Source organism: Chelon labrosus, assembly GCF_963514085.1.
Source record: "Chelon labrosus genome assembly, chromosome: 4".
NCBI lineage: Eukaryota > Metazoa > Chordata > Actinopteri > Mugiliformes > Mugilidae > Chelon > Chelon labrosus.
The window spans coordinates 18,944,304-18,967,182 of NC_140340.1; the positions used below are offsets into that span (position 1 = coordinate 18,944,304).

The 22,879-nt window shown below is 42.8% G+C and overlaps 3 protein-coding genes across 8 annotated transcripts; all 3 read right to left on the reverse strand.

The window, feature by feature from the left end:
- Nucleotides 1-109: 109 nt before the first annotated feature.
- On the reverse strand, nt 110-5,874 carry kif17 (kinesin family member 17). Its single transcript, XM_084543619.1, has 14 exons — nt 5,223-5,874; nt 4,848-4,994; nt 4,535-4,636; nt 4,071-4,260; nt 3,431-3,883; nt 3,169-3,263; nt 2,902-3,067; nt 2,685-2,782; nt 2,445-2,563; nt 2,013-2,241; nt 1,618-1,876; nt 1,453-1,514; nt 1,238-1,361; nt 110-861 (listed from the first exon to the last, which is right to left on the reverse strand). Exons 1-14 carry the CDS (start codon nt 5,451-5,453, stop codon nt 671-673), a joined length of 2,466 nt encoding a protein of 821 aa, XP_084399745.1. The 5' UTR covers nt 5,454-5,874; the 3' UTR covers nt 110-670.
- A 167-nt stretch (nt 5,875-6,041) lies between these two features.
- Nucleotides 6,042-12,477, reverse strand: sh2d5 (SH2 domain containing 5). Of its 4 annotated transcripts, none has more exons than XM_084542287.1 (10): nt 12,411-12,477; nt 11,861-11,926; nt 11,688-11,768; nt 11,530-11,607; nt 11,280-11,426; nt 10,363-10,563; nt 9,472-9,649; nt 8,967-9,072; nt 8,719-8,878; nt 6,042-7,644 (listed from the first exon to the last, which is right to left on the reverse strand). In XM_084542287.1, the coding sequence occupies exons 2-10, from the start codon at nt 11,909-11,911 to the stop codon at nt 7,438-7,440; spliced, it is 1,209 nt and encodes a 402-aa protein (XP_084398413.1). In that variant the 5' UTR covers nt 11,912-11,926; nt 12,411-12,477; the 3' UTR covers nt 6,042-7,437. The 4 variants fall into 4 exon arrangements, with proteins under 4 accessions (XP_084398413.1, XP_084398412.1, XP_084398415.1 ...); XM_084542286.1 differs by having other exon boundaries at nt 6,043-7,644; nt 12,315-12,454; XM_084542288.1 differs by having other exon boundaries at nt 6,044-7,644; nt 11,530-11,604; nt 12,315-12,454.
- A 2,349-nt stretch (nt 12,478-14,826) lies between these two features.
- Nucleotides 14,827-22,856, reverse strand: hp1bp3 (heterochromatin protein 1, binding protein 3). 3 transcript variants are annotated; one of them, XM_084542442.1, is made up of 13 exons: nt 22,773-22,856; nt 22,259-22,341; nt 21,724-21,898; nt 21,065-21,127; nt 20,799-20,955; nt 20,556-20,699; nt 20,358-20,417; nt 19,389-19,528; nt 19,083-19,173; nt 18,790-18,949; nt 17,749-17,860; nt 17,496-17,654; nt 14,827-16,329 (listed from the first exon to the last, which is right to left on the reverse strand). In XM_084542442.1, exons 2-13 carry the CDS (start codon nt 22,323-22,325, stop codon nt 15,753-15,755), a joined length of 1,905 nt encoding a protein of 634 aa, XP_084398568.1. In that variant the 5' UTR covers nt 22,326-22,341; nt 22,773-22,856; the 3' UTR covers nt 14,827-15,752. The 3 variants fall into 3 exon arrangements, with proteins under 3 accessions (XP_084398568.1, XP_084398570.1, XP_084398569.1); XM_084542444.1 differs by lacking the exon at nt 21,065-21,127; XM_084542443.1 differs by lacking the exon at nt 22,773-22,856 and having other exon boundaries at nt 22,259-22,709.
- Between the last annotated feature and the right edge of the window lie 23 nt (nt 22,857-22,879).

Consider the following 22,879-nt stretch of genomic DNA (forward strand, 5'->3'; position numbering starts at 1 on the left):
GTAATTCTTAAAACTGGTATGGGTTATCTTTTTTTATATTGCATCCAAATCAGGTTATGAGACTTTATTTGCATTTGTCCCATGTTTTTTTTTATCTTTATTAGGCCCAAGTAAGCTCACACCAACATCTACAGTACTGACCCCAGAGGTCATGTGTAACACTACCCGTCAACACTGGTGCCTTAACAACAGCCCTCCTCACCCAGTTGTTGTGACACTACAAAGTAATGGGTTGTCTGAGATCTTATTTCTTACTACCATTCAGACTAAAATAGTCTGTAGTTCAGACTACCGTTAAGACTAAACTTTCTGAAAGTTAAATGAAATTAGTAATAAAGCAGGTGATTTAATTTATTATTACTAATTTAGCAGCAGTGTGTAATCTTGGGTACAGAACATTACCCACAGTAAAATACAGTAAGATCAATATTACATAATCTGGACAGGCATAAAGCACAAATAAAACTGTACAGTGAAAAAATACAAGGATGATTGCATACTGTAGGTAGCATTTAGTTAAAAATTAACATTCATGATGTGACTGAAAACACATGACTGGGGTCCAAAAGAGCTGACTCCTGGGTACATTTAGATTTAGTGGTAGCTACCAAAGATTCAGCATTTGATGATTTATTACACACTCTCAGTGTGATGAGAATCCACGGTCCGTTCAAATCCCATCATTATGAATGTGAGGTTTGCTTTTTTTGCGCTTCACCTTACCATTGGAGAGTGGGACACCCAGCGACTCCAGACGGAAAGGACGAAGCATGACGGACTCTGAGCTGACAGACGGGTTCATGTTGGAACCGCTCACAGAGAGGTGGGCTGGCACGTTACTCAGGGGAGGAGAATGGGTGGCTGCAGGAGAAGAAACCAGTCAGATGAATTAGACCAAAACACAAGGGAGAGCGGCACCGCGGCTGCTGCAGAAAGTCATGTCACTTGTAGCTTCTAAGTTTTTTATTCTGACAAATTAAATTACGTTTTTAGATAACTTGTTAAATCTCCAGTCATATATGACTAAAGTCGTTTAGCCTGGTACTAATTATTTGCTAATAACTGTTCTCCCCCAACAGCAACAGAACAGACAATTCATAAACTAAAAAAAGACAACAAAATAACGTCAACCTGCAAATTTCCTGCACTGAGAATAAAGAGGCATTCGGCAATAGAGCTAATTAACAAAACTGTTCACGTGTACATCCTATTATAAGCCTGCAGTTCCTTATCTTACCGTGTCCCTTGGTAGCGTCACCACCCAGCAGCTGGGTGGCTCTTTTAGACTTGAAGTAGCTGCTGGCAATGTTCTCACTATCACTTCGGTTCAGCATTTCCTTGTACCGGTCTTCTTCCACCTGCTGTAATGCACAGCGGTAAGCACCAGTCAGTGTTTCAGTGTGTGTACTTCAAGTAAAAGACACAAACGTGCACAAACACATAAAAACACACCATAAATGAATCTCCAGTCTCGGGACCCGAGCCTCTGTAAACTGAAGGTTTTGGAGCCACTGCTACAAGAAAGAAAGAACATTTACAGAAATGAATCTGGAATACATGTGCAGGAGTTCATTCTGATACTTTCTGTATTCCTCTATCATAACGCGTATGTCCCACCTGAAGGCAAAGTTGTTTTCTGAACTGTCACATCTGGCAGCCTCCAGGTAGAGCTGTCCTCGTCCCAGACAGATTCTTTTTTCAAGCGGTCCAGGTTGCTGTAGTTGCAGTCACGCCGCACCAGGGGCACCATACGCTCCAGAAGGCTGTGCAGCAGCTGGCCTTCCCTCTCCAGCCGGCGGATGGTCGCCAGGTAGTCATTCCTCTCCACCTCAAACTCCGCCTGAAGGTCACGGATCTCCAGTTTGGCTGCTTTCAGCTGTTGATGTAAATGTGGTTATACTGTCAGATGACAGAGCATATGATTCAGCACAAAAAGTTTGAAGAATTTCATTCTGGATGAACTCTTTTTAGTTAAGACAGAAATCATTACATCTACTGTCACTGTCACTCACCTTGCCCTGGGCTTTGGCCAGCATCTGGTTTTTGGCATGAACTTCTTCCTGGATGGAATTGTAGACATTTAACAGCACACTTTCACTGTCTTCGCTGTTCTCTGACAGAGCATGGATAAGCTGAACTTTCCTCTGGTCAGCCAGGTTCTTCCTCTGCCGGTGTCTCTGTTGCAACTCTTTGTTCCGGGCCTGTTCACCTCCTACCAACACCTGTTCCAACTGCTGTAGTCTGGGAAGACATGGATGGAGTAAGTATTATTACCATCATGTCATAATGAAACTACAGTATATCTATTAATACTATATGAGCTATAAACTGATCATGTATTCCATCTGTAATGATTGATGTAAGTATGAAATATCTATCATGTATTGACAAAAAAGAATGTCGTCAACAATATGTCATGCACAGACACAGTTTAACCCACAAACCTTTCCAGTACATGTTTCTGGTCCAGAGGCTCTGCTGCAGTGACATCAGTTGACTCTTTGACCCCATTTCCATCCGGAGCTTTTGGGACAGCTGCTGCTGTTGCACAAGGTAAAGCAGGCTGGCTCACCAGCATAAAGGAATAACATCTAATAAGTTGGATCCACAGTTGTGCTTTTCAAGCCTCATTTCAGCAATATGACATGCTTTGAGTGATTGGCGGACATGGTGGTGGACAGTACCTTAGTCAAGGATGTTTCTGCAGTTGTACTGTGGCACATGGGATCAGTGTTGTGGCAGAGTTCCTCTTCAGCAACCTGTGTCATGCAACTGGAGCTCACTGATGTCGAAAAGCAACACAATAAAACATATGCAACAATCTTGTCAAAGTTCAGTTTTGATTAGACAGTGAGGGGATTTTTCCAACAGGGTTCCTTATTGAGGCCGAGTTTCTGTTACCATTCTTAGGGACAGAGCTCCCTCTGCTGGCTCGGGCCTTCTCCAGATTGGTCAGCTTTGATTCATAGGAGGAGCGCAGAGCAGCAATGTCCTCCTGCAGCTTTGCCTTGGATTCTTGCTCAGCATTGTAGTCAGCCTGCAACTTGGCCAGCCTCTCCTCATAGTCCTGTGGAGAGAGCAGAATACAGACCATAAATCAGCCACTTCTTCTACAAAGTGTGCATAGATGTGAAGTGATATAGTGGTGTGGGAATGGTCTGAGTTCACCTCTTTAATCCCTTCCTTCTTGGCTTCAGTGGTGCTCGGTTGTGGCCTTGAAGGAACAGCATGGGACACTTCAGCAGACCGATCAGCCAGCAGAGCTGTAAGAAAAAAGACAAAACTGTTTTTTAAAAAAACAAAAGAGAGTAAAAGAGTCAGCAGACAACCAAATAAAATAAGATATTTTCTCTATCTCCTTATAGATAGCAACATCTAAACATGTTGTTTTTCTGATATCTAAAAGCTAGTCACAGATGTTATGACTTACAAGAAAGGTCAGCAGTGCCCAGCTGGCCTGAGATGAGAGCCCGCAACTTCTTGATCTCCTCCTGATACTCTCGTAGCAGAGCATCCTTGGGGTCCTCATTGATACGAGGCCTGTTCTGGATGCTCTTGGCTCTGTTTGCATACCGCAGAGTGCTCAGGCTTTCCTCATAGTTGTTGTCTGCAGGTGAGAGGCAGGCGATCATCAAGGTGCGCGTGTTTCCTCCTAAAGAGTCCTGAAGCAGCCTGGTCAGCTTGGAGTCCCTATAGGGGATGTATTTAGATCGTCCATCCACCAGGGCAGAGATGACATTGCCCAGGGCTGAGAGGGAGAGGTTGATCTTTGTGGCCTCGCGGAGTCGCTCGCCAGTAGCACCCGTTTTGGACTGACGCTCACTTCCTGCCAAGTCCACAAGGTTGAGTTTTCCTGCACGCAAATGGTCCTGCCCGGCCGCATCTGAGAATTGGGTGAGACAATAGAAATGTAGAGAACAAAAGCTCATCAATGGTGAACTGCTGGTGGCATCATGAGAAAAAAAAAATCAGACTAATCTGACAAGCAGAGGTTTATGTGTTTGAAAGCCTTTCGTGCAAATTAAAGAGACATTGCGTTTAAAGCATCGTATACCTGTATGTTTGCTCACCGGTGTTGCAGATCTCCAAGTGAATAGTGAAGATGGAGTGGGAGCGGGAGGAGTCCTTGTTCATCAGTGTGTAGCCCACTGCACGGTTCCTCCAGCCTTGCTCTATGATTCTCTCGCACTCCCCCACACTGTGCACAGTGTGCATGGAGAGGTCCCGTACATACACCCCACGCTCTGGGTGCTCTTTGAGCTAGGCATTCATCAAGCACAGAAAAAGCACAATCAACATCTGTCACCCTGTTCAAATAACTTGACCTTTAAGGAATCATGTAACGCCTAAGATTTAAATTCACCATAGCAACATGTACAGTAATGTGCACAAAACATCAGCACTCTGTGCAGTCAGGGAAGAGTTAAAGAAGCAGGGTTTATAATTATCGTTCTTACCAAAGGACAATAATCCCTTTGGCTTCTACTGTTACACAGTATGGGCTCATTTGTTTATTGGAACAACAGAGACTCACCTCCAATCTCTGTTTGGTGTCACTTCCCAAAAGGTCTCTGATTTCTTCATTGTATATCTCCAAGTAAGAGGCCCTCACCAGAAACTTTGTATTTTCTGCACACTAGCTTGCACACAAACATAAAATGCATAATTATTCTCTCTGAGACAACCAAGTTTAGACAAGCCTGGACAAAAAGCTGTAACCATCACACAGTGCATACCTGCACATGGCTCCTGCAGAAAATGTTATTTCTACAAACTGGAATGGGGACTTTTGGACTTTCTGTTACATATTTACGGATTTACAACATGAATGTGTTGCAGTTTCATACCTGAATGCTTTCAAAGATGTGTTCAAAGGCCCGTGGGATGACGCCTTTCTGGGCTATGGGTTCGGACACCCCTTGCATGGTGAAAGACTTGCCACTTCCAGTTTGTCCATAGGCAAAAATTGTGCCATTGTATCCTTCAGTGACGCCCTGTAAATACAAGACATTTTGCACGAAGCTTCATTAAAGGATCCGCACCGTCCTGAACTTTGCAGACCTCATTATTTACTTAACATACTGCTGTCAGTCACTTACAGTCATTTGCAATTAGACATAGGATACTGATGTTGGACTGAGGGTGTCCAGTGACCAGCGTGCTACTTTTGTAAAGCTTGGCTCTGAAGACTGGAAATGAAATCAAAGAAATCTGTTCCTTACCTCAACCAAAGGATAGGCAATCTCATTGTACATCTGCTCAGTTGTTTGATCAACGTAGTAGGTCCCATCAAAGGTGAACTGTTTTGGTGGCTCATCTGCCGCACCAGGCTTTTCTATGAAGCACTGGCAGCGCTGCAAGTCCATGGTCAGCACCATCTTGGAGCTGAGAGCCTTCTCCCTGTCATTCAGGGGCCTACACCTGACCACCACCTTCACCGACTCCGAACCCATGTCTTCACATTCAGTCCTCACCTATTCTCTTGTGTTACAGATAAATGCCTTTTTAAACTGAAGATAACCTGTTCTGGTTTATAGATACACACCTACAGAGCACACTAGCAGGCTCAGTAGCTAACCTGGACAATCAAATGACAACTTCTTGACAACTAACGGCTAACAAGAGTTAACTAACAGTCCACATTTCGATTTAAGTCCACTGACAAACGACAAGGAGCCGAGTGGAAGCGGAAATATACCCAGACACGTTGCGGACCAACCTCGTCAGTTAGCGTTTCAGATCCTCGGCCATTCTGCTCCGTTGCCCACGGCGTTTTGAAGTTGCTTAGCAACTGTAAACAACCGTTGAGGGGGATGAAACGGTAACAGAGCGGCGGCCATTTTGGAGAGGAGGCGGTGAGTGTGTTTAATGTTTTATGTCTTTAATTATATCTTTATATAAGGTATTACTACACAGTCGTGTTTTGAATTGAAGGTGGTAACAAAACAAATCGTTCTAACATCTAAGTAAAACTGAAACAGAAAAAAAAAAACAATTTCCAGATTATGATTGTGGAATGACCACCTACAGAGCCACAAAAATCAAGCCCCAACTCTAAAGATGATGGAGTAATTTTAATTGGTAACAATTTTATACTTGGATTGGACTGGATACTTGAATTATACTTGTAAAAAAAATAAACTCACCAAGTTAAAAAAAAAAAACTCTTCTTCCCTTTTCCATGTTATCTTAGCCACATGAAATCAACATCTTTCAATTTTTGACTGCTTTACTCAAATTGCCAGGAATAATGATAGGATGTGTTCATTCTAATCTGGCATTTACTATGGCCAACAACAACAAAAAAAAACCAACACAAACACTGACTTACTGACAATTATCCTAGCCTATTTGTGGTTTGCAGCATTACAGTATTTACGATGGAATAAAATGCTGTTTGTCAGTACATATTTAATCTGAATGCTAGATCGCAAAATCAGCCACTGTACACAAACTGTCCACTACACGAATAACATGTTAAACAGACGTGCTACATATCAACCCCAATAAGGTTGCAGGTGATGTGTTGATATCTGAATTCATAAATGATGGAAAACCAACCTTTCAGACGTATGTGGACCAAAATGATAGGAGCCCATTTAAAAAAATAAATAAATAAATGGGTGAAATATTTGAAAATTGGTATGTTGGCCGAGTATGGAAAAGGCTCGATGATTACCAAAGTCCCAGGACATTACTACAATTGATTTGTACCATGTTCTACTTAAAAATCTGGACACCATTTTAGAGATTAGAAAAAGTGGCTTTAGTTATAGTCAGCTGTACAAGAAACAATCATAACCATGGGTAACTGCAAACGAACATTAAAACATAGATTCGGAGCACAGCGTACCTTTTTCCTGCTCAAAGTGCTCACAATAGTTACAGTAATACACTGATATTGGCAAGATAAGAGAAGCACTAGGCGTCATCGTGAAAAAAATCACTGCATAAACGTCTAAAACATACAGAGTGATGTGCAAGCAACATTAAAATATAAGGAAAAAAGTTGCATAATATCTTTACAAAACAAAAAAGAAAAAAATGTCGGCTTTGCCATCAGGTGCAACAATCCGAGTGATCAGTTCAACTCCATAGATTCAGGTTTTAATTTCAGGTCTAAAACACTATTAAAACTGAAACTACTCTGATGCCTTACAGGCACATATAAATATATATATTTTTAAAATTATCTTGAAATAAAAATCAGCCAGTACAAAATATTACATCTTTGAGAAATAAGTATCCTCTGATTAATTGACTTATACTATATACATTAAGTGCCAACACTATTCATAGGTGCATTACAGTTTGTGAAGCCTCCCCACCGCACCAAGTGATTTAAAAGTAAATTATTTCAAGTGTGCAACAGAAATAAAGAGTGACTTATTTTGCATCTTCTTAGGTTGGCAGTCATCATGCTCTAGTGTCCAGAGTTTACACCCATTGCTTTCTGAGGGTACTTTTTGTTTTGGTTTTGTCCAGGCTTTTATGCAGCTTTACAGGCAGCTGTATGCTGGTACTTTCCTCCCACTCATAGCAGTGGTTCACTCGGGCACAGCTCAGCGGACACTGCAGCTCGCTCTGGGTTTCTGTGTAGTGTTCAATCAGCTCTGCTAGGGAGCTAAACTCAGACTTGCATTTCTAAGATAGACAGAAAAAAAGATCAAATCACACGTTATACAGAATGAACATTTGAAGTCAAACATCTAAAAGAGTTTAATTACACTAGTGGAATTTTAGACGTCGCCTCAGTGCGGTTTGGGGGTTATTGCACGGCAAGTCACTATAAATTCTTGAAATATTTTAGAATATTTGTACACACACCCAATATTTCTGCATGTTTGACTTGCCCAGATCCCACACTCTGTAAACACAACACTAAATCATAGAGAAAATATGCCTAAAATGCTCCACAGGGGAACATTTAATGCGGTTGTACAGCCCATATTTGAAATAAGCTTGATGAATTCACTCTGATATACCTAAGTGACAAAAAAAACTATATATACAGTTTATATGTAACTGGGGAGAAATATTTATAGCTATGTTTTGCATCTGCATACGAACAAATAATTCTCTATACCATACAGCAACAAGCCCACAGCCCATCATCTGCTCATGGCTTAGTATGAACTATCCTTACAAATGTTAATGACTCATGCTGCACTCAAAGGTGTATACAAAACACTTACTCAAATTTTCACGTCCCTCTTTGTCCCTGCCTTTATCCTTTACCAGCGCTACTGTCGGCTTTGTCTCCCGGCTTGTACCATAGACTGTATAATTATGGACAACATGTTGCCGCTTCCTTGCATTGGCCAAACTGACGCTATTTTCCCGCGGATATGGGCAGCGCCATCTTGTGGCTTTGGAGCCAGAGTCTGGGCAGTACGGTCCGAGAGTGGAGTCGATGACCCGACCACTCTTCCTCCAGACTCACTCACGTTTTCGTTTAATTAATACTGCGCTCTGCTCTACCTCCACCAGTTACAAGGAAATGTTGGATTATACACTGTACTTTTTTTTTTCTTTTTCTCCACAACTCTCATGGTCCCACAGGGCACTTTACGGAACGGTTGGCATGGTAACTGGTTGTCGCCCTTATGTCACATCCTGTTTCTATAGCATCAAATTAACAAACTAAAACGAACCATATCCAAACAATTGACACTTGAACATTCATCAACATTATATTTGCTTTAGCAAAATAATTACCTCCAGCAGGAATTTCCCTTTACGAGTGTTTTCTATGAGGTGGGTGACCGGGCCAGAGGGGAAACGAATGATGAGAGAACCACATTTGGGTTTCTTGGGATGTGGACACAGAAGGTACGAACCAAGAACGTCATCTGCAAGCAGGGAATAGCTGCTTTCACTGTGAAACCATAGAGAAAACCAACGAAGTATTATCAACAAGAGCAACCTTGGGATGACTATATGTGTCAGATGTACCATATACTGACGTTGCGATACCAGCCCAACACCACACCGCTTGAGCCAGAGCTTCTTCTGTTTCGGCCAAGCTCGGTGCCCGGGATCTCCTCGCTGGCATCTTGTCTTGTTCCTTTCCTGTTTCGGATGCAAGAAGAGAAATCGCAGTGAATTTGTTAATGTTCCAAAAGGCGGAGTCATTCCAGCAGCCATGTTTGTGCGGGAACGCATCCAACGTAATATCAACTCAGTGAAGGGAGGGTGGTGATGAAATAACCCCTAAAAATAACAAAGCTCATGTTTCAACATGTTCAAAGGAACATCAGCGGGACAAACTAAAGAGTGAGACATTATAAGAAAATGTGTTACAAGTCATGCGAGGCAAGACATTCATCACTTTGTGAAGTCATCCATATGACAAAAAACACCCTCCGACACCCCAACGGTGAGTTACTGCCCTTCACCTAACACTGGAGGGTTTGCTTTACCTAATCAATTCTTTGACTCTTGATAGCGCTCTGTGAACACTCGGCCCACCTTGTGACAGTCGCTCCTGAACATTGCGCTGTTTGAGTGGTGTGAATGTGAAGGAGCGGTAAGCACCGGAGCTCAGCACTTTGGTGCGCATGGCTTTCTTGCGCACCAGGGATGGAGAAGAGGTGGGGAAGACTTCATCTTGGCTGCTGAGCAGGTCGTCGGAAGACTTCTGATGTTTCTGTGGAAGGACGGGTAAAGAAAGGCCATCTTAGTGCTGGTGTTGACACTGTAGCCTTGATTCATTTAGGATCTTTAAACATGAGGATGCTTAGTTAAATCCTTAATTTAGGGCAGTCAAAGTTAGACAAGTTATTTTATTGTGAGGACAACCGAGTTAAAATTTACATATATTTCTGCAGATTTTTATTTGGTCAAAGTGAAATTTAAACCGGACTTTGTCATGCAAATATACACGATCAGGTATAACATTATGACCGCCTTCCTAATATTATCCTCCAAAACTGTTCTGACGCATCAGAGAATGGACATGGACTTTCTGAGGGTCAACCGAATGGGGCCTCTGTGGATCATCCCACAGATACTTGAGCAGTTTGGGATCTAGGAAATTTGGAGGCCAGGTCAACACCTTGTGCTGTTCTTCATGTTTATTTTAGTTGTTCCTAAACCGATTCTGTGTGTGTGTCCGTGTGAGGCTGCATCCTGCTGGGTATGGCTGCTGCCATCAAGGAGTGTCATTGCTATGGGGTGGGGGTGCCTGGTCTGGTCTAGGTGGGTGGTACATGTCTAAGTAACATCCACATGAATACCAGGTCCTTAAGTTTTCCCTGCACTTTCCCAACTTGCTGCTTGAGTCTAAATCCCAAATGGTTACTGCATTTGGGAGTGAAGTGAAGAAGAAGAAGAAAAAGAAGAAGATACAAAGGTCCAAACCTTTGTGCCTGCCAACAACCCTCGAAAAGGAGCTCTTCTAAATGATACCAGGGCGCTGACGCTAAGTGGGAACCCGTGGTTAAGCAGAGAGGGGTTGCGGCGAGGCGCTGAGCCAGCAGAGTCGTCCTGGGCCTCTTCTGGGTGCTTTTCCAGATAATACAGCTGGAAACAGCGGCACAGCAGCAGGTTCAGGAACTGGGCCTAAGGAGAAAAATGGGTGGATGCAGACAACGGAAAGTCAAAATGGGGTTTTCAGTTTCAGAGTAATTTAATGTTATGGCTTATTCAGTTGTCCAAAGATTTTTAAAACTTTCTTAAAATCTTAATTTGTTATTTGATAACCAAATTCCTAGCAGGTCCGTGATGCAGCTTAGAATGAGTCGTCTTTGAATGAATGTAACTGAATGTTATCAGTCGTAACTGGTGGCCGATAATAATTGGCACCCATGTGCAAGGCTGGTTTTAATTTATTTAAGATTAGGGATGGTTGAGTTTGATGTAAGGTGAGACCCCCGAAAGGACTGTGATCCCTCTAGGACATCACTGTAAATATCAGCAAAAGCTCCAGTCAGTTTATTCCCAAGAGAGGTGTTCCTGCAGATATTTCCAGAATCAAGCGAAACGACTGTGCGAAAATTGTTTTAGTAATATTTTTGGAACAAATTGTAAACTTTTGGTCAATCAAATTTTATTTATCTTTAACATGTTTCCTCCAGCTGTGCGCCAGAGGTCATGTCATTAACTCCAGACTTCTCCAGTGTTTCAAAACAAGTCTGTGCTAGCTGTGCTCATACCCTACACGAGGTTGAACAGCACAGAAATCTTCTTCACAGACAAAAGAAAACCAGCTGAATGACCTACGGCGGAGGTATTTTGTAATACAACTTGCAAAAGGTTAGACTCTGGAGATTCCTCACCGCTCTGGCGTGCCTTGCTTTAAAGACATGGCAGTAGAGCTGGGTGTCTGTGCTGCCTGGATTATGGGAGACGAAGGCAAACTGTGCGTCGGTGGGCCGGGCGGTGGACAGAGAGACTCTACGCAGAGCGTGAGCCATGAGAAGAGTCTGCGGACGGATAGAGGAAGACATAGGAGACGTCAGAGTGACCGAACCAGGCTAAATGAAACTCATCTCGTCTTTGTCTGCCATTAGAGATATAATCACTTACAGTCTCATCCTCATCGTACATTTTCACCCCTTTAATGGAGAATTTTAGGGAGACCGGCCTCCTCTTCTTGCATGCCTGCTTAAAGACAAACCACCGTATTAGCTGATTAAATCACCATCGCAGTTATGAGAAAAGAAACCACACATTTAAGGACTCACTTTGAGGGACTTCAGCTGTGTGTGCAGTTGCTTAATCTGGTCATCCAAACAGCGGTCATCCACAGGAAATGAGCCCACATACTTTACCAGTGACCAAGATACATAGTGCGTTTAAAGAAAACACAGACAAAAAGACACTAATGTTGATGTAAAAATCACTTCTGTGGAGATACCTCTGCTGATCGGGTCACTGTGCCATCTTCTCTGACCGGTGCCTCACCCATGCTGCCTTTTTATGTCTGTAAAACCAGACCGTTAGTTAAAAACCATTCAAATAAAGTTAAGGTTGGTATAGATTAACACGAAGACACCAAACAAGTCAGTTAGTAGTTAGTAATCAGTTAGTAATTGTGAGTGTGTATGCAGCAGCTGTTTTCTCACGCGTTTTTTTGTTTGTTTTTTTTAACACTGCTGCGCGTCTTGGTTCATTTTCCGCGCCGTAAACGCGTAAAAGTCGCCACTGATAAGCGAGACACGTTGTCCAAATCTAAAACAACGTAAGGCGAAAGTGAGAAGCAAACACTGGACAGACAAAACTTTTGATCCGTTTCCGCCCCGGCGTGAAGGCCAAAAGCACACCGGAGCGTTTCAACCTGCGCCCAAGGCTTTAAAATCTCAGAAACTCACTGTTCAGAGTCGGAGCGTCGCCGCCACCTCCTCCGCCCGCCCTGCTTCGTCTCCACACGCCGCAGCTGACACAAGACACACCGAGGTACTCCTCACCTTCACCTTCACCTGTTGTTGCTGCTGCTGCTGCTGCTGCTTCTGCTCCGCCGTCCAGGTGTGCAGCTGGCCCGAGGCGGGGCTCTAGGAAAGGAGGAGGAGGAGGAGGAGGAGGAGAAGGAGGAAGAAGAGGAGGAGGTATCGGCTTAATTGTGAAGGCTTCTCCTACCAGGACATGAAACTCAGCGGAAGATAACGCGTTGGATCACAGCACACCTCCCCCTTTTTTTTTTCTTTTTTTTTTTTTTCTCAGCCCTGCACATTCCTGCTCTTTGCGCAATCTCACCAAGGTCACGCCCAGCGGTGGCTTTTAAAAGCGCCAACAATGTTACACGTAAAAGTATCAGTAAAAACAAAACAAAAACCCTCCATTCAAAACCTACTGGAGTAAATGTACTGGTATGGTTTTATAGCACACTTTTTAGGGCGAGAAGCCTTTTCTGACACTGTTCCAGAGAGTTTTCCTACTTCAGACTAAATAAATGCATACATAAAAGCGTCTGCAGGATAAATCTGGTGGACCACGAGGTGATTAATGTTTCATATATTTCAACATGCACAGTATTTTGTCCACTGCTGTCAATGAAAAAAAACAAAAAACATCTAGGCCAACAAAGAAAACCAGAAAATTGGGTTGATTTAATATAATGATTGTAAATGAAATAATTTATTGTAGAATACTAACTCAGTGGGTTCAAGTTGAGCTGTACAAACAATGATTCATGTTAAACTCCACATTCACATATAGCAGGTGAGATCAGGCTCCCTGTGGACAGAAAAGTTGCTAAGTTCTCTCAAATCTGTTATACGTTCTGCAGGTTTGTGCAGGTGCAGATACTGCTAGACATTTAAAGCTTTCATCTAACCCCCTAACCCTTCCCTTTATTGTGGTTCTATTCAGTCAGCAATTCCGTTTTATGTACTTACGAGTTCTCTATAGCATTGTGAAAATCGATGATTATTTAAGGTGGAGGCTTCAAATAAGACCACGTGGGATGCAGATTATATCGCCATCTTTGTTTTTCTCACACTTCAATTGCACAAAATACAATAAAAGGAGAATTTTTAAACCAAAATCTTTCCCCACCTACCTTTTGCCACTCCCTACTACTACTACTGCCTCTGTCTTTTATCTTCACATGAAATCATTGTCATTTAAGCTCATTAATGCATAAACTAAGCTAACTGTAATCCTGCTACAACTAGAGTAATGGATACATTTGGAAAAATAGAAGCACTCCTTTGCTTTGAATGCACACAATACAGCGGATACAGTGGATACAGCAGTGATGTGATTAATTTAATCTTGAGATACACTTATCTTACAATTGCCTCCCTCTGACTTACTGCATTAAATGTAATATTATAGTATTGCCCTTATTGCCTGTGTTGAAAACATATAATTTGCATTACTTATTACAGTACACATATACCTTTCTTATAGTCTTATACCAAGAGATGGCTAGTGCATTTCAATTAGTCTCCAAGTTATGAAGGAAAATGTAAAAACCGCCCTCGGTCTCCCCAAAGAAGTAACTGAATTTAGTCAGTGCATTACTTCCCTCTGACATGTGTTTAAGACGGAGGTAACCATACTTAAGTACATGTACTGGACCGATAAGCAGGCAGACAGTGTACTATAGCTTCAGCTATTACAGTTTATTTAATGAATTTAATGATACAAGCAAAAATTAAATAAATATATAATATCTAAGTTTAAGATAATCCTGCCTTCAAAAAATAAGGCTTATAAAATGACTGACATGCTCGTGTCTCTTTGATGCTTCAAAGTACAAACATCCTCCTGGTTTCTGTCAAAGTTAATTATTTTCTCACAAAGACTGCAAAATAATACATTAACACAGACCAGAGAGCAGACCGCTTATGAAGATTTTGTTCTCGTCAAACACAAATTGAAGGCTCTGATTGTTAAGTTTGACTATGATGGTACATATTCTTTCGTAATTTCAGACATTCACGTCCCCTTGTTTACCGTGTTTGAGCGTGTTGGTGCGGTTTTCCGTTTCCAGTTGAGTAAGATTAGTCTTCAAGTTAACACATGACACCGTGTCTGGAACTCCTAGAATCTACAGATCTATATTAGTGAGTCTGTGCCAATTTTTTGAAAATATTTCTCCACTAATCAGAAATCCTCAAACAGCTCCTGAACATATGACCTAAACAGTGACAGGCTGAGACCACAATGTTCACATGAAGGGTCTGTATGTGGAAATATTCTGCTTAGGTTTAGACAGACGCTACATTTTCTCGTGGTGAATCAATGTGAATTTCCTTAATTAAAGACTGAAGGTAGTTAAAAGCTGTCGCATATCCTGAAATCTGAGAAATGTGTACGATATGTTCAACTTTTTCACTCTATGTCAAATATATATGTATATATTAAAAAAAAATGCAGTTTACAAATATAGCCATTTTATTAATGACTTGGGAAAAAAAGCTTAACAACACAAGGTATACATGCATGCAGGGTATGTATGAGCTATTTTCCTCCTTTTTCTTATTCACAACACACACTTCTTACAGTTTGGGACTGGATTACATCTGGGGAGCAGTTATCGATCTGTGTATATGCTCGTTTACACACATGTATCAAAAGACAGCTTTTCTGACTGACTTGAATACTAACATAGTGACTCGTCCTCTGGTAAGTCCTCATCTTGGCACCTGCAGGCCTAATCATACCAATTTTTTTTTTTATAATAATTATTATTATAAATAAACAAATTTAAATTAGTGTTAATAATCATTAATATGGTAAAAAGGATAAATGTGATAAGGATTCAAATTTAGATGCAGTGCTGCATGGCCAAAATGTTGTGGTTTTATCCTGGGATATGGGACAACAGTCTTTAAGTCTGTGTTTTAGTAACTAATGTTTTCAACTCACATTTTAAGCTACAAACGGACATTCACTTCACCCCTCTGAAACACTGATATCTCACTTCACTTGAGATTAGGAATGTGTGCTGCCAGCACCTAGAGGGGATGAGGAACCTATAAAAACAGAAGTCACTACATGGCTCTAGTTACAGTATGTTGGATCTTGCTATGCTTTCCAGAGCAGCTTTTAACGGCAACACTAACCGAGCTTCTCTATGCATGATGATTAAAAAAAGAAGCTCTAAAAGTACAGTTAACTTAACAGGTAGGATAACGTACTTATTCTACAATAGAAATAAAAAACAAAAAAACAAACAAAAAAAAAAAAACTATCGCCCCATTAAAAAGGGAGAAAATGATAAAAAGAGAAAGAGAACTGGAACAAAGTGGCAGACTGCTGCTAATTCACAGCAGCCCAGTTTGTGGAAGGTGCTCCTGTGTTCAGCGTCTCCCTCTCTTGGACTTCCGGCCGACCGGCTTCCTACTCTTCGCCCCTTTTTTGACTTCAGGGGAGGACTCCTCTGGCTCGGGCCGTCTGGACCCACCTTTGGTCGCCTGCCTTTTAACTGCAGGTCCCTCAGGGGATGACTCTTCAGACTTGGATCGCTTGGACCCGCTCCTCGCCGTCTCCTTTGTCACTACAGCCTCCTCGGGTGACGACTCTCTGGACAAAGGTCGCCTGGACCCCCGTTTGTTTAGCTTTTTAACAGCTGGTGTTTTGGGCTTTTTTGCAGGAGCGCCTCTCTTGACAGGTGTGGCTTTAGTTGGTGATGCAGACTCCTTCTTGGTGACCGACGGTTTCCTTCCCACTCTCTTGGCTGGAGACGACGCTTTCTTGGCTGGTGACGACGCTTTCTTGACTGGAGACGACGCTTTCTTGACTGGAGACGACGCTTTCTTGGCTGGAGACTTCTTTGGAAGCGCACGTCCTCTGCCTTTAGCTTTTGACTGACTTGCACTCCGCGATTTCTTGGATGGAGGAGGACGACGAACCTTGGGTGGAGGCCTCTTTAATTTCCTAAGAGTAATTTGAACAGACAGCAATTACACATGTAGAAGGGGCATAATTATAATTACATGCAGATGAGAGGATCATTTATATCCATCCAAAAAAAAAAACCTCAACAGATCTGTGAGTGTCCTCACTGGCTGCATCACTGTGTCGCTGCACTGTCTGCTGCCAAAAGACTCGACACACAGCAAATACAGCAGTATCTATACTGCTTATTTTAAGGCGAGAGAGAAACATCTTTTCGATTCTTCTGTAGGTCATGAAAATTTAGAGAATCAACAAATTTATTTTACGAATCTTGAATCCAGACGTTTGGCGATAGTTAATAACATTAAAGGACCAGTTAGTAGGATTTAACGCCATCTAGTGGTGAGGCAGCAGGTCACCACAAAGTGAACGCCTTTCCAAGCATGTATGAGAACCAACACCCAAGAAAGTGAAACCGTGTTTGGTTTGTCCTTTTTACGATAAAAACATGGTGGGATCTGTGGAAGAAACAAATTAATCTTGGGCATAATCACTCACCATGGAGCTCCCAGAGAGCTACATACTTACTACTACTTTAATTCCCCCCCCCAACCAACAGGAACGATAGGTGAAGTGACGCAACAGACCGCTGGCAGCTGGTACAACAACGTTCTGCACGACATCACAAATAGCCTCAATAAAAACATGTCGCTCCATTTCTCTGTTGTTTGTTCCAGTTTATACGGCTACAGTAAGAAACAGCAAACAGTTTTACCAACATATACAAGTTGCTGGTGCCGCTGGATTCACGTGTTTGGCTTGTCACTATACACACACCTATGATTCCTCTTGTTCCCAGGAAACGTACTTAACCTGAAGTAGGAATAAGAAGACACCCACAACAGAGGTCTAAGAACTAAGAGAAGTTCCTGCAGTGCGGAAACAAAATATGTGGGTATTTACTCCAAAGCAAAGAACTATATGAGTTCCTTTGGTCAAAAAGCACCTATCTATGTAGAGTTTCCATAGTCTCCCTGTACCTATTAAATCTTACAGTCTAGCCCGTCAATGTGTTTTTCTCTCTAACTTTTTTAAATGTTTTGCGACTGGTGTCATTATCATTTAAAATAATATTCTGACCGCTGACTGGAAAATTTGAGAATGATAACTAAAAATCAAATAGGAACTTTTACTTTTACACGTACCTGTTACGGGAGGGAGCTTCATCCTCAGACTCTTCCTCTTCTTCAGACTCTTCCTCGTCTTCCTCATCCAAAGAGTCAGACATCCTCCTGCGCTTGGTTGCAGGTGCAGCTTTTTCCTTCAGTAGCTCTTTAAATTTGTCTGGGTATAAAACAGTAGGACTGGAGAGAAAAAAGGAAAAAATGTCAAGACATTTAAAGACAAATATAAGAGCTGTGTAATTCCTGCTTTTAAACCTGTGTGTGGCTGAAATACCTTGGGTAGAAGGGGAACGAGAGCTGGTAGGTCCCTGTGAAGCCGTGACCAGTGATCTGCTCCATCCATCCGAGTACTTTACATTTTGTCAGGGTCCTCCTCAGGTTGGCCACTAAAGTAAAGCGACAGGACTTTGAATGCACAAACCACTTTACCCAAAGCTCACTGTGCATTGCTTTTAACTTTCATGCAACGAAAAAACAAAACAAGTCCTTAAAGTGACGCTCCACCCAAACGTGGCGGTAACTATTTAGGGATTGAAGGTGCTAAATGTGCTTCTACATGGTAAAATTTCCTGTTTTTGTCAATGGAGTCCGGTGGCTTTGATAGAGTATAGACTGATATAATGATGGAAAAGGCTGTCTGACAGCACGGTAAAACAATAACATTATTGTATATATATTTACATACATACACATTTTATGTGGGCCTTGTTTTAGGAGCCTTCCCAAAGCAGTTCATCACTTAACTTCTGTGCAGGTACTTTTATTAATATATTAAGTATGATAAAGAGCCTCATACAAGCACACTCCAAAGAAACCAAACTATCCCTTTAAGATCCAACATGTCTTTAAGGCTTACAGAATGGTTGCCTCTTTCCTTTCCATCAGTATAACTCTAGTCTCATGTCTTTAACGGAGTCTCATATTTGTAGTCCTATCAGTGAACTGCAACAGGAATTTTAACAACTTAGAGGTTGATCAAAATCCAGTGTACACCAAAGCTGGACAGGGCGGTCTGCAGGTTTTAAGACAAACCTAACTGGCAGCAGTGAATCACTGTAGCTTTTAGAAGAGGAGCTCTTCAGTGGCGACTGATGGCCCTGTTGTCAGCTCATCTGTGATTGACAGAGCGTTACTTCCTCATTTTAAGTATCACATGATCACAAAAGCAGCAGCAACGCCGATAGTGAGTATTTCTAAAATTACTGTACTTTTTAAACTGGCACTTGAACTGAACCGTAAGCTGACCGTAATCATTAAGAATGGTGATGCGTTCACTGTCATACATACAGTCATGAACACCTGTGCGATGTCTCACCTAACTGGTATTCCTTTCTGTCTTTGTTAGCGTCTAGTAGATGTTTGCGCAGGGTGGTGGTGCTGCAGGTTTTGGGTTCGTTCATGGCTGTGATGGCGGCTGTGATGGCGTCCTCCAAGGTGCCGCCCTTCAGCAGGACCTTGTTGCCGGTACGCTTCAGCTGTGATAGTTGGATGGAAACATGTAAGAATACATTCGTTGGAGCGAGTCAGTTCCCATCTACAGCATCTTTGACATGTTTTCCTCCTTTTGGGACAAAAACTAGTAAAAGTCAGTTTTTCAGTTCGGTTTACCTGGAAAGTCCCTCTGGCTCCTTTCCCAGTGATTTGTTCCAGCTGTCCTCTCTCCACTGCCTTCAGCAGGGCTGTCTTCAGGACATCTGGCCTAAGACCAAACCAGAACAAAAGAATCATCACTATAACCAACAAATGAACCTGTTCATATTATAGAGATTTACTTCAGTGAGCACTCTCAACACTGTTTTCACTTAGATTGAAGATTTATCTTCTTTTACAAGGAAAACATTAAGCATCTGTGACTGGGGTGGTTATTCTTTGCAGCCACGGATGCCTGCAGACTTGAAAGGTAACGTTCCGCACCTGTTTTCGATGTTAAGGCTGGGGAAGTGCTGCTCCAGGTATTTCTTGATCAGGTTGTACGAGGCCTCTTTGGGCTCACAGAGCCGAGTGATGATGAGAGGAAGAGCATCTCCAAGAGACTCCTGCTTCTGAGCAGCTTTCTGAAACACAGATTACAGACGTGACGGTTACAGCCAAACGCACTCCAGTCTCACAGGGAAACAGGCTACATCTTCAACACACATGGGATATGTTGTGCTGTCATCTCCAACTGAATCTGGTCCAGAATATAACCCTTGACTGAGGTGCCAGCTTGAATGTCTCGGTGAAGAGACACCGCAGTCCAAACAGGGTTAAAACATTACTCATGACTAAGGATAGACATCGATACCGATTTCCTGAGTTGAGATTTTTCAAAACAACTTTAAAAAACTGTCACTGATTTAAGAGATTTGTGTTATTCCCACAATATTTAGCTAATTATAGTTACAATCTTGCATATGGCTTATACTGTTGTCATTTTTAAAACCAATCAGCTTTTCTGGCCTGGTGGTGCTCTCAAGACTCTCACACTGGACTTATCTCACGAGCGTTGTCATGCAAAACCAGTCTAGCAAGGCTGCAGCACGATTTCTGACAAGATGATGCAGGAAATGGCACGGATTTTATTAATCGATAATGGATCTTTCAAATGAAGCAATTAGAATCTGAAAATCAATTATTTATTTATTTTTTTTTTAAACCCAGCCCTACTCCCGACTTCTCTGTTTATCCATTTAAAAAACAATACGAGCCTTAGCTTAGCTTAGCCGAGCACGGAGGCCGGACACAGGTGGAAACTGCTAGCATGGCTCCGTAAAGCAGTTACAAAACCCTAGCACATCTAATCAACATCCGTTACATCTGGTTTGTTTAATGCGTACAAAAGCTGATGTAGGAAATCAACTATTTGCTGTTGCCTGGCAACCAACGAGACACCAGGAAGTTTACCTTAGTGAGGGGAGTCTGCTTCCCAATGCTGAAGGTTCCTGAGAGGCCTTTACCCTTCAGCTGAGCCAGGGACAAAAGATAAACAGGAGTAAGCAGACCGGACATATTCACCAGGTTTCTACACATTTTGATGGAGTTTTATTCCATAAAACAACTCTTAATGCATTAATATCGCTACATAACCGTGATGTTCTTCACCTGTTTGATGGTGCCCTTCTCCAGATGTTTCTTCATCGCTTTCTTGATGAGAAACTTCTTCTTGTCGAGGTCCATCCCCGGGTATTTTTTCACTATATATTTTAGGACAGACTTGTACGAGACCCCAGACCTGTCGTTACATGACTGCAGAAATAGAAACGGACATGACGTTAAAAACGGACTAAATAAAAACTATTAGGAGTCTTGAGTGTCGACGGAAGGCTCCACAAAGTCTGCACGCACCGTGATAGCCTCGATGAGGATGTGGTCCACTTTGTTCAAAGTGCCTGCAAAGTTTGTGACGGGAACCTTTTTGCTCGCCGCGACGCTCGCCCACGCGGGGATCGTCCGCTTCACCTTCTTGACTTTGCTCTTCTCGTACTTGTAGCCGTCCTTCAACCTGTCGCCAGAAAAGGAGCGAGACACATGTTCAGTGAAGCGGGCAGACCGTTTCGGGAGCGATATTTCACTGTGATCGTTGCCACCCTTTATCTATATCGCATCCTCACCTTAGTAGGAGAACATAGCAGTGTGTTGCGCACTGTCCAGCCGCGCAGTCCTTGCATTTGTCACTTTGTCCATTTGTCACCGATGGGAAAGACAAAATTAAGTTTCAGAACATCTGTCTTAACGACCACCATGGTGCTTTGACTCTCACTGAATTGAAATGCAAGTGATCTATGTACAGCGAGGTGAATGTTTGCTCTGTAGTGGTCTGGGAGAAGAAAGGGAGGAGGACCAAAAAAAAAAAAAGTAATTTTCAGTTTTGTTAATGTTCAACTATAATCACCTACGGCTAAACTGAGGGTTTAGTTTTATGGATACAAACAGAAGCTGCTGCTCTTTCTCTGAGTTTTAAAATACGGACTAAGGCGTCAACCAATCATCAGACTGTCCCGACGCCAGCGTCCTCTCCTCCCGGTCTCCTCCAATGTGCATGGGGACAGGGACGGGCACACCTGTCTTCTAACACTATGGTACAGGAGGATGAATGTGGCGGTGACAGAAATGCAACGCTGTCCCCCTCCCTCTGTGAGAGGAGCAGCCGGCTGTTATCCAGCAGAGGTAAGGATCATAGAAACAGATAAAAGTGCTCTCATCAGAGTGAAATATCGCAGCGTTTACACTTGCAGACTCCCTCCCTCTCACTCTCTGTGGCTGAACTCACTCTTTCTTCTCGGGCGCTGCTCCTTCCTTCTCCGCCGTGGAGACTTCGTCGGCCTTCTCTCCGTTCTCCGTGGGCTCCGCCGTCTCGCCCGGGGTCTCATTCTCGGCCGTGGCGGCGGAGGACGCAGCCGGCTCCTCGTCTGCAGAGGGCGACTCCTCTGAGGATGCTTCGGGCTCTGAGAAGTCGTTGAAAGAAAATGAAGATGCGTAATAAACTTTTTATTTGTGTGGCATTTTTGCCTTTATTTATTGATGATATTGCAAAGCAGTTGTTCTTAAACTTATTTTATAGCCAAGGGCCTAAATCTGAATCTCATGTAAAAATCAGTACATGAAAATATGTTAATTATTTAGATGCACAACTATAACAATGACAGGAATTACTTGGGGATCTGGGGGTATTGACAACAACAGTGCAGTGTAAATGTCCTGTGTTGAGAGAAGAGTGAAAACTATGTGACTGGGTTGAAAACATGCCAGTGATGATGGTGCGTTCAAGGGTCTCCGGTTCAGGTGATTGCCAACCCCGGCCTCACCTTTCTCTGCTGCAGCGGAGGGGGCCTTCTCCTGGGTCGGAGTCGCTGCTGCTCGGCGAATCGGCATCACACGGGATTTTGACCTGGACACCGGGAGAGCTCGTTAGCGCAGCGCCGCCGCGCCGGGGCCCGTTATGAGGGTTATGTGCGCGGTTGGAAGAGGCGCTGCTGCCAAACCCACTTCATTCATTGAGGCCCATTATTCTCCTCAAACAGCAGAAAAGGCGCAGCTCGCGTTTCAGCGCTGTCCGCTTTAACCTCCAACCTTTGCACACACATTTCGCTCACGTTCGCACGAGCCAGAGGACGAACTGCAGGAAAATTTTCTGCAATTTCGCCATTTTGTCTGTTGGTTTACACACAGTAATGGCGTCGCACAAGGCAGACAAAATTCATTTCAGTTGCATGGAGCAAAAATAAAACACCGGACAATCGCTTTTAATTATTTTCCAGCATCGCGACCGTGCATCTGCGTGTTTAGCAAACGGCTCATCGAGCTGCGAGTCGCACTTACCTTTGAGTTGACGGGAAACAGTGAAATATTTTGGGGGAAATTTCTGCACGATCCTTTATTTCGATTTCTCTGTTTACGAGCCCCGCCCCGTTTGGACAGTTGGTAAC

Excerpts from the sequence above, each read along its gene's own strand:
- kif17 (XM_084543619.1), bottom strand. The coding sequence starts at position 5,453 with ATGGGTTCGGAGTCGGTGAAGGTGGTGGTCAGGTGTAGGCCCCTGAAT. Across the intron at positions 2,783-2,901 it reads GAGCTCTGTCCCTAAGAATG|TGAGCTCCAGTTGCATGACA; the intron begins GTAACAGAAACT and ends TTTCGACATCAG. Across the intron at positions 2,242-2,444 it reads CAGAAACATGTACTGGAAAG|ACTACAGCAGTTGGAACAGG; the intron begins GTTTGTGGGTTA and ends ATGTCTTCCCAG.
- sh2d5 (XM_084542287.1), bottom strand. The coding sequence starts at position 11,911 with ATGGGTGAGGCACCGGTCAGAGAAGATGGCACAGTGACCCGATCAGCA. Across the intron at positions 9,650-10,362 it reads GGTTGTTGGCAGGCACAAAG|AAACATCAGAAGTCTTCCGA; the intron begins GTTTGGACCTTT and ends GTCCTTCCACAG. Across the intron at positions 9,073-9,471 it reads TCAGGAGCGACTGTCACAAG|GAAAGGAACAAGACAAGATG; the intron begins GTGGGCCGAGTG and ends CATCCGAAACAG.
- hp1bp3 (XM_084542442.1), bottom strand. The coding sequence starts at position 22,325 with ATGCCGATTCGCCGAGCAGCAGCGACTCCGACCCAGGAGAAGGCCCCC. Across the intron at positions 17,655-17,748 it reads TCGTTCCCCTTCTACCCAAG|TCCTACTGTTTTATACCCAG; the intron begins GTATTTCAGCCA and ends TTTTCTCTCCAG. Across the intron at positions 16,330-17,495 it reads GAAGCTCCCTCCCGTAACAG|GAAATTAAAGAGGCCTCCAC; the intron begins GTACGTGTAAAA and ends AATTACTCTTAG.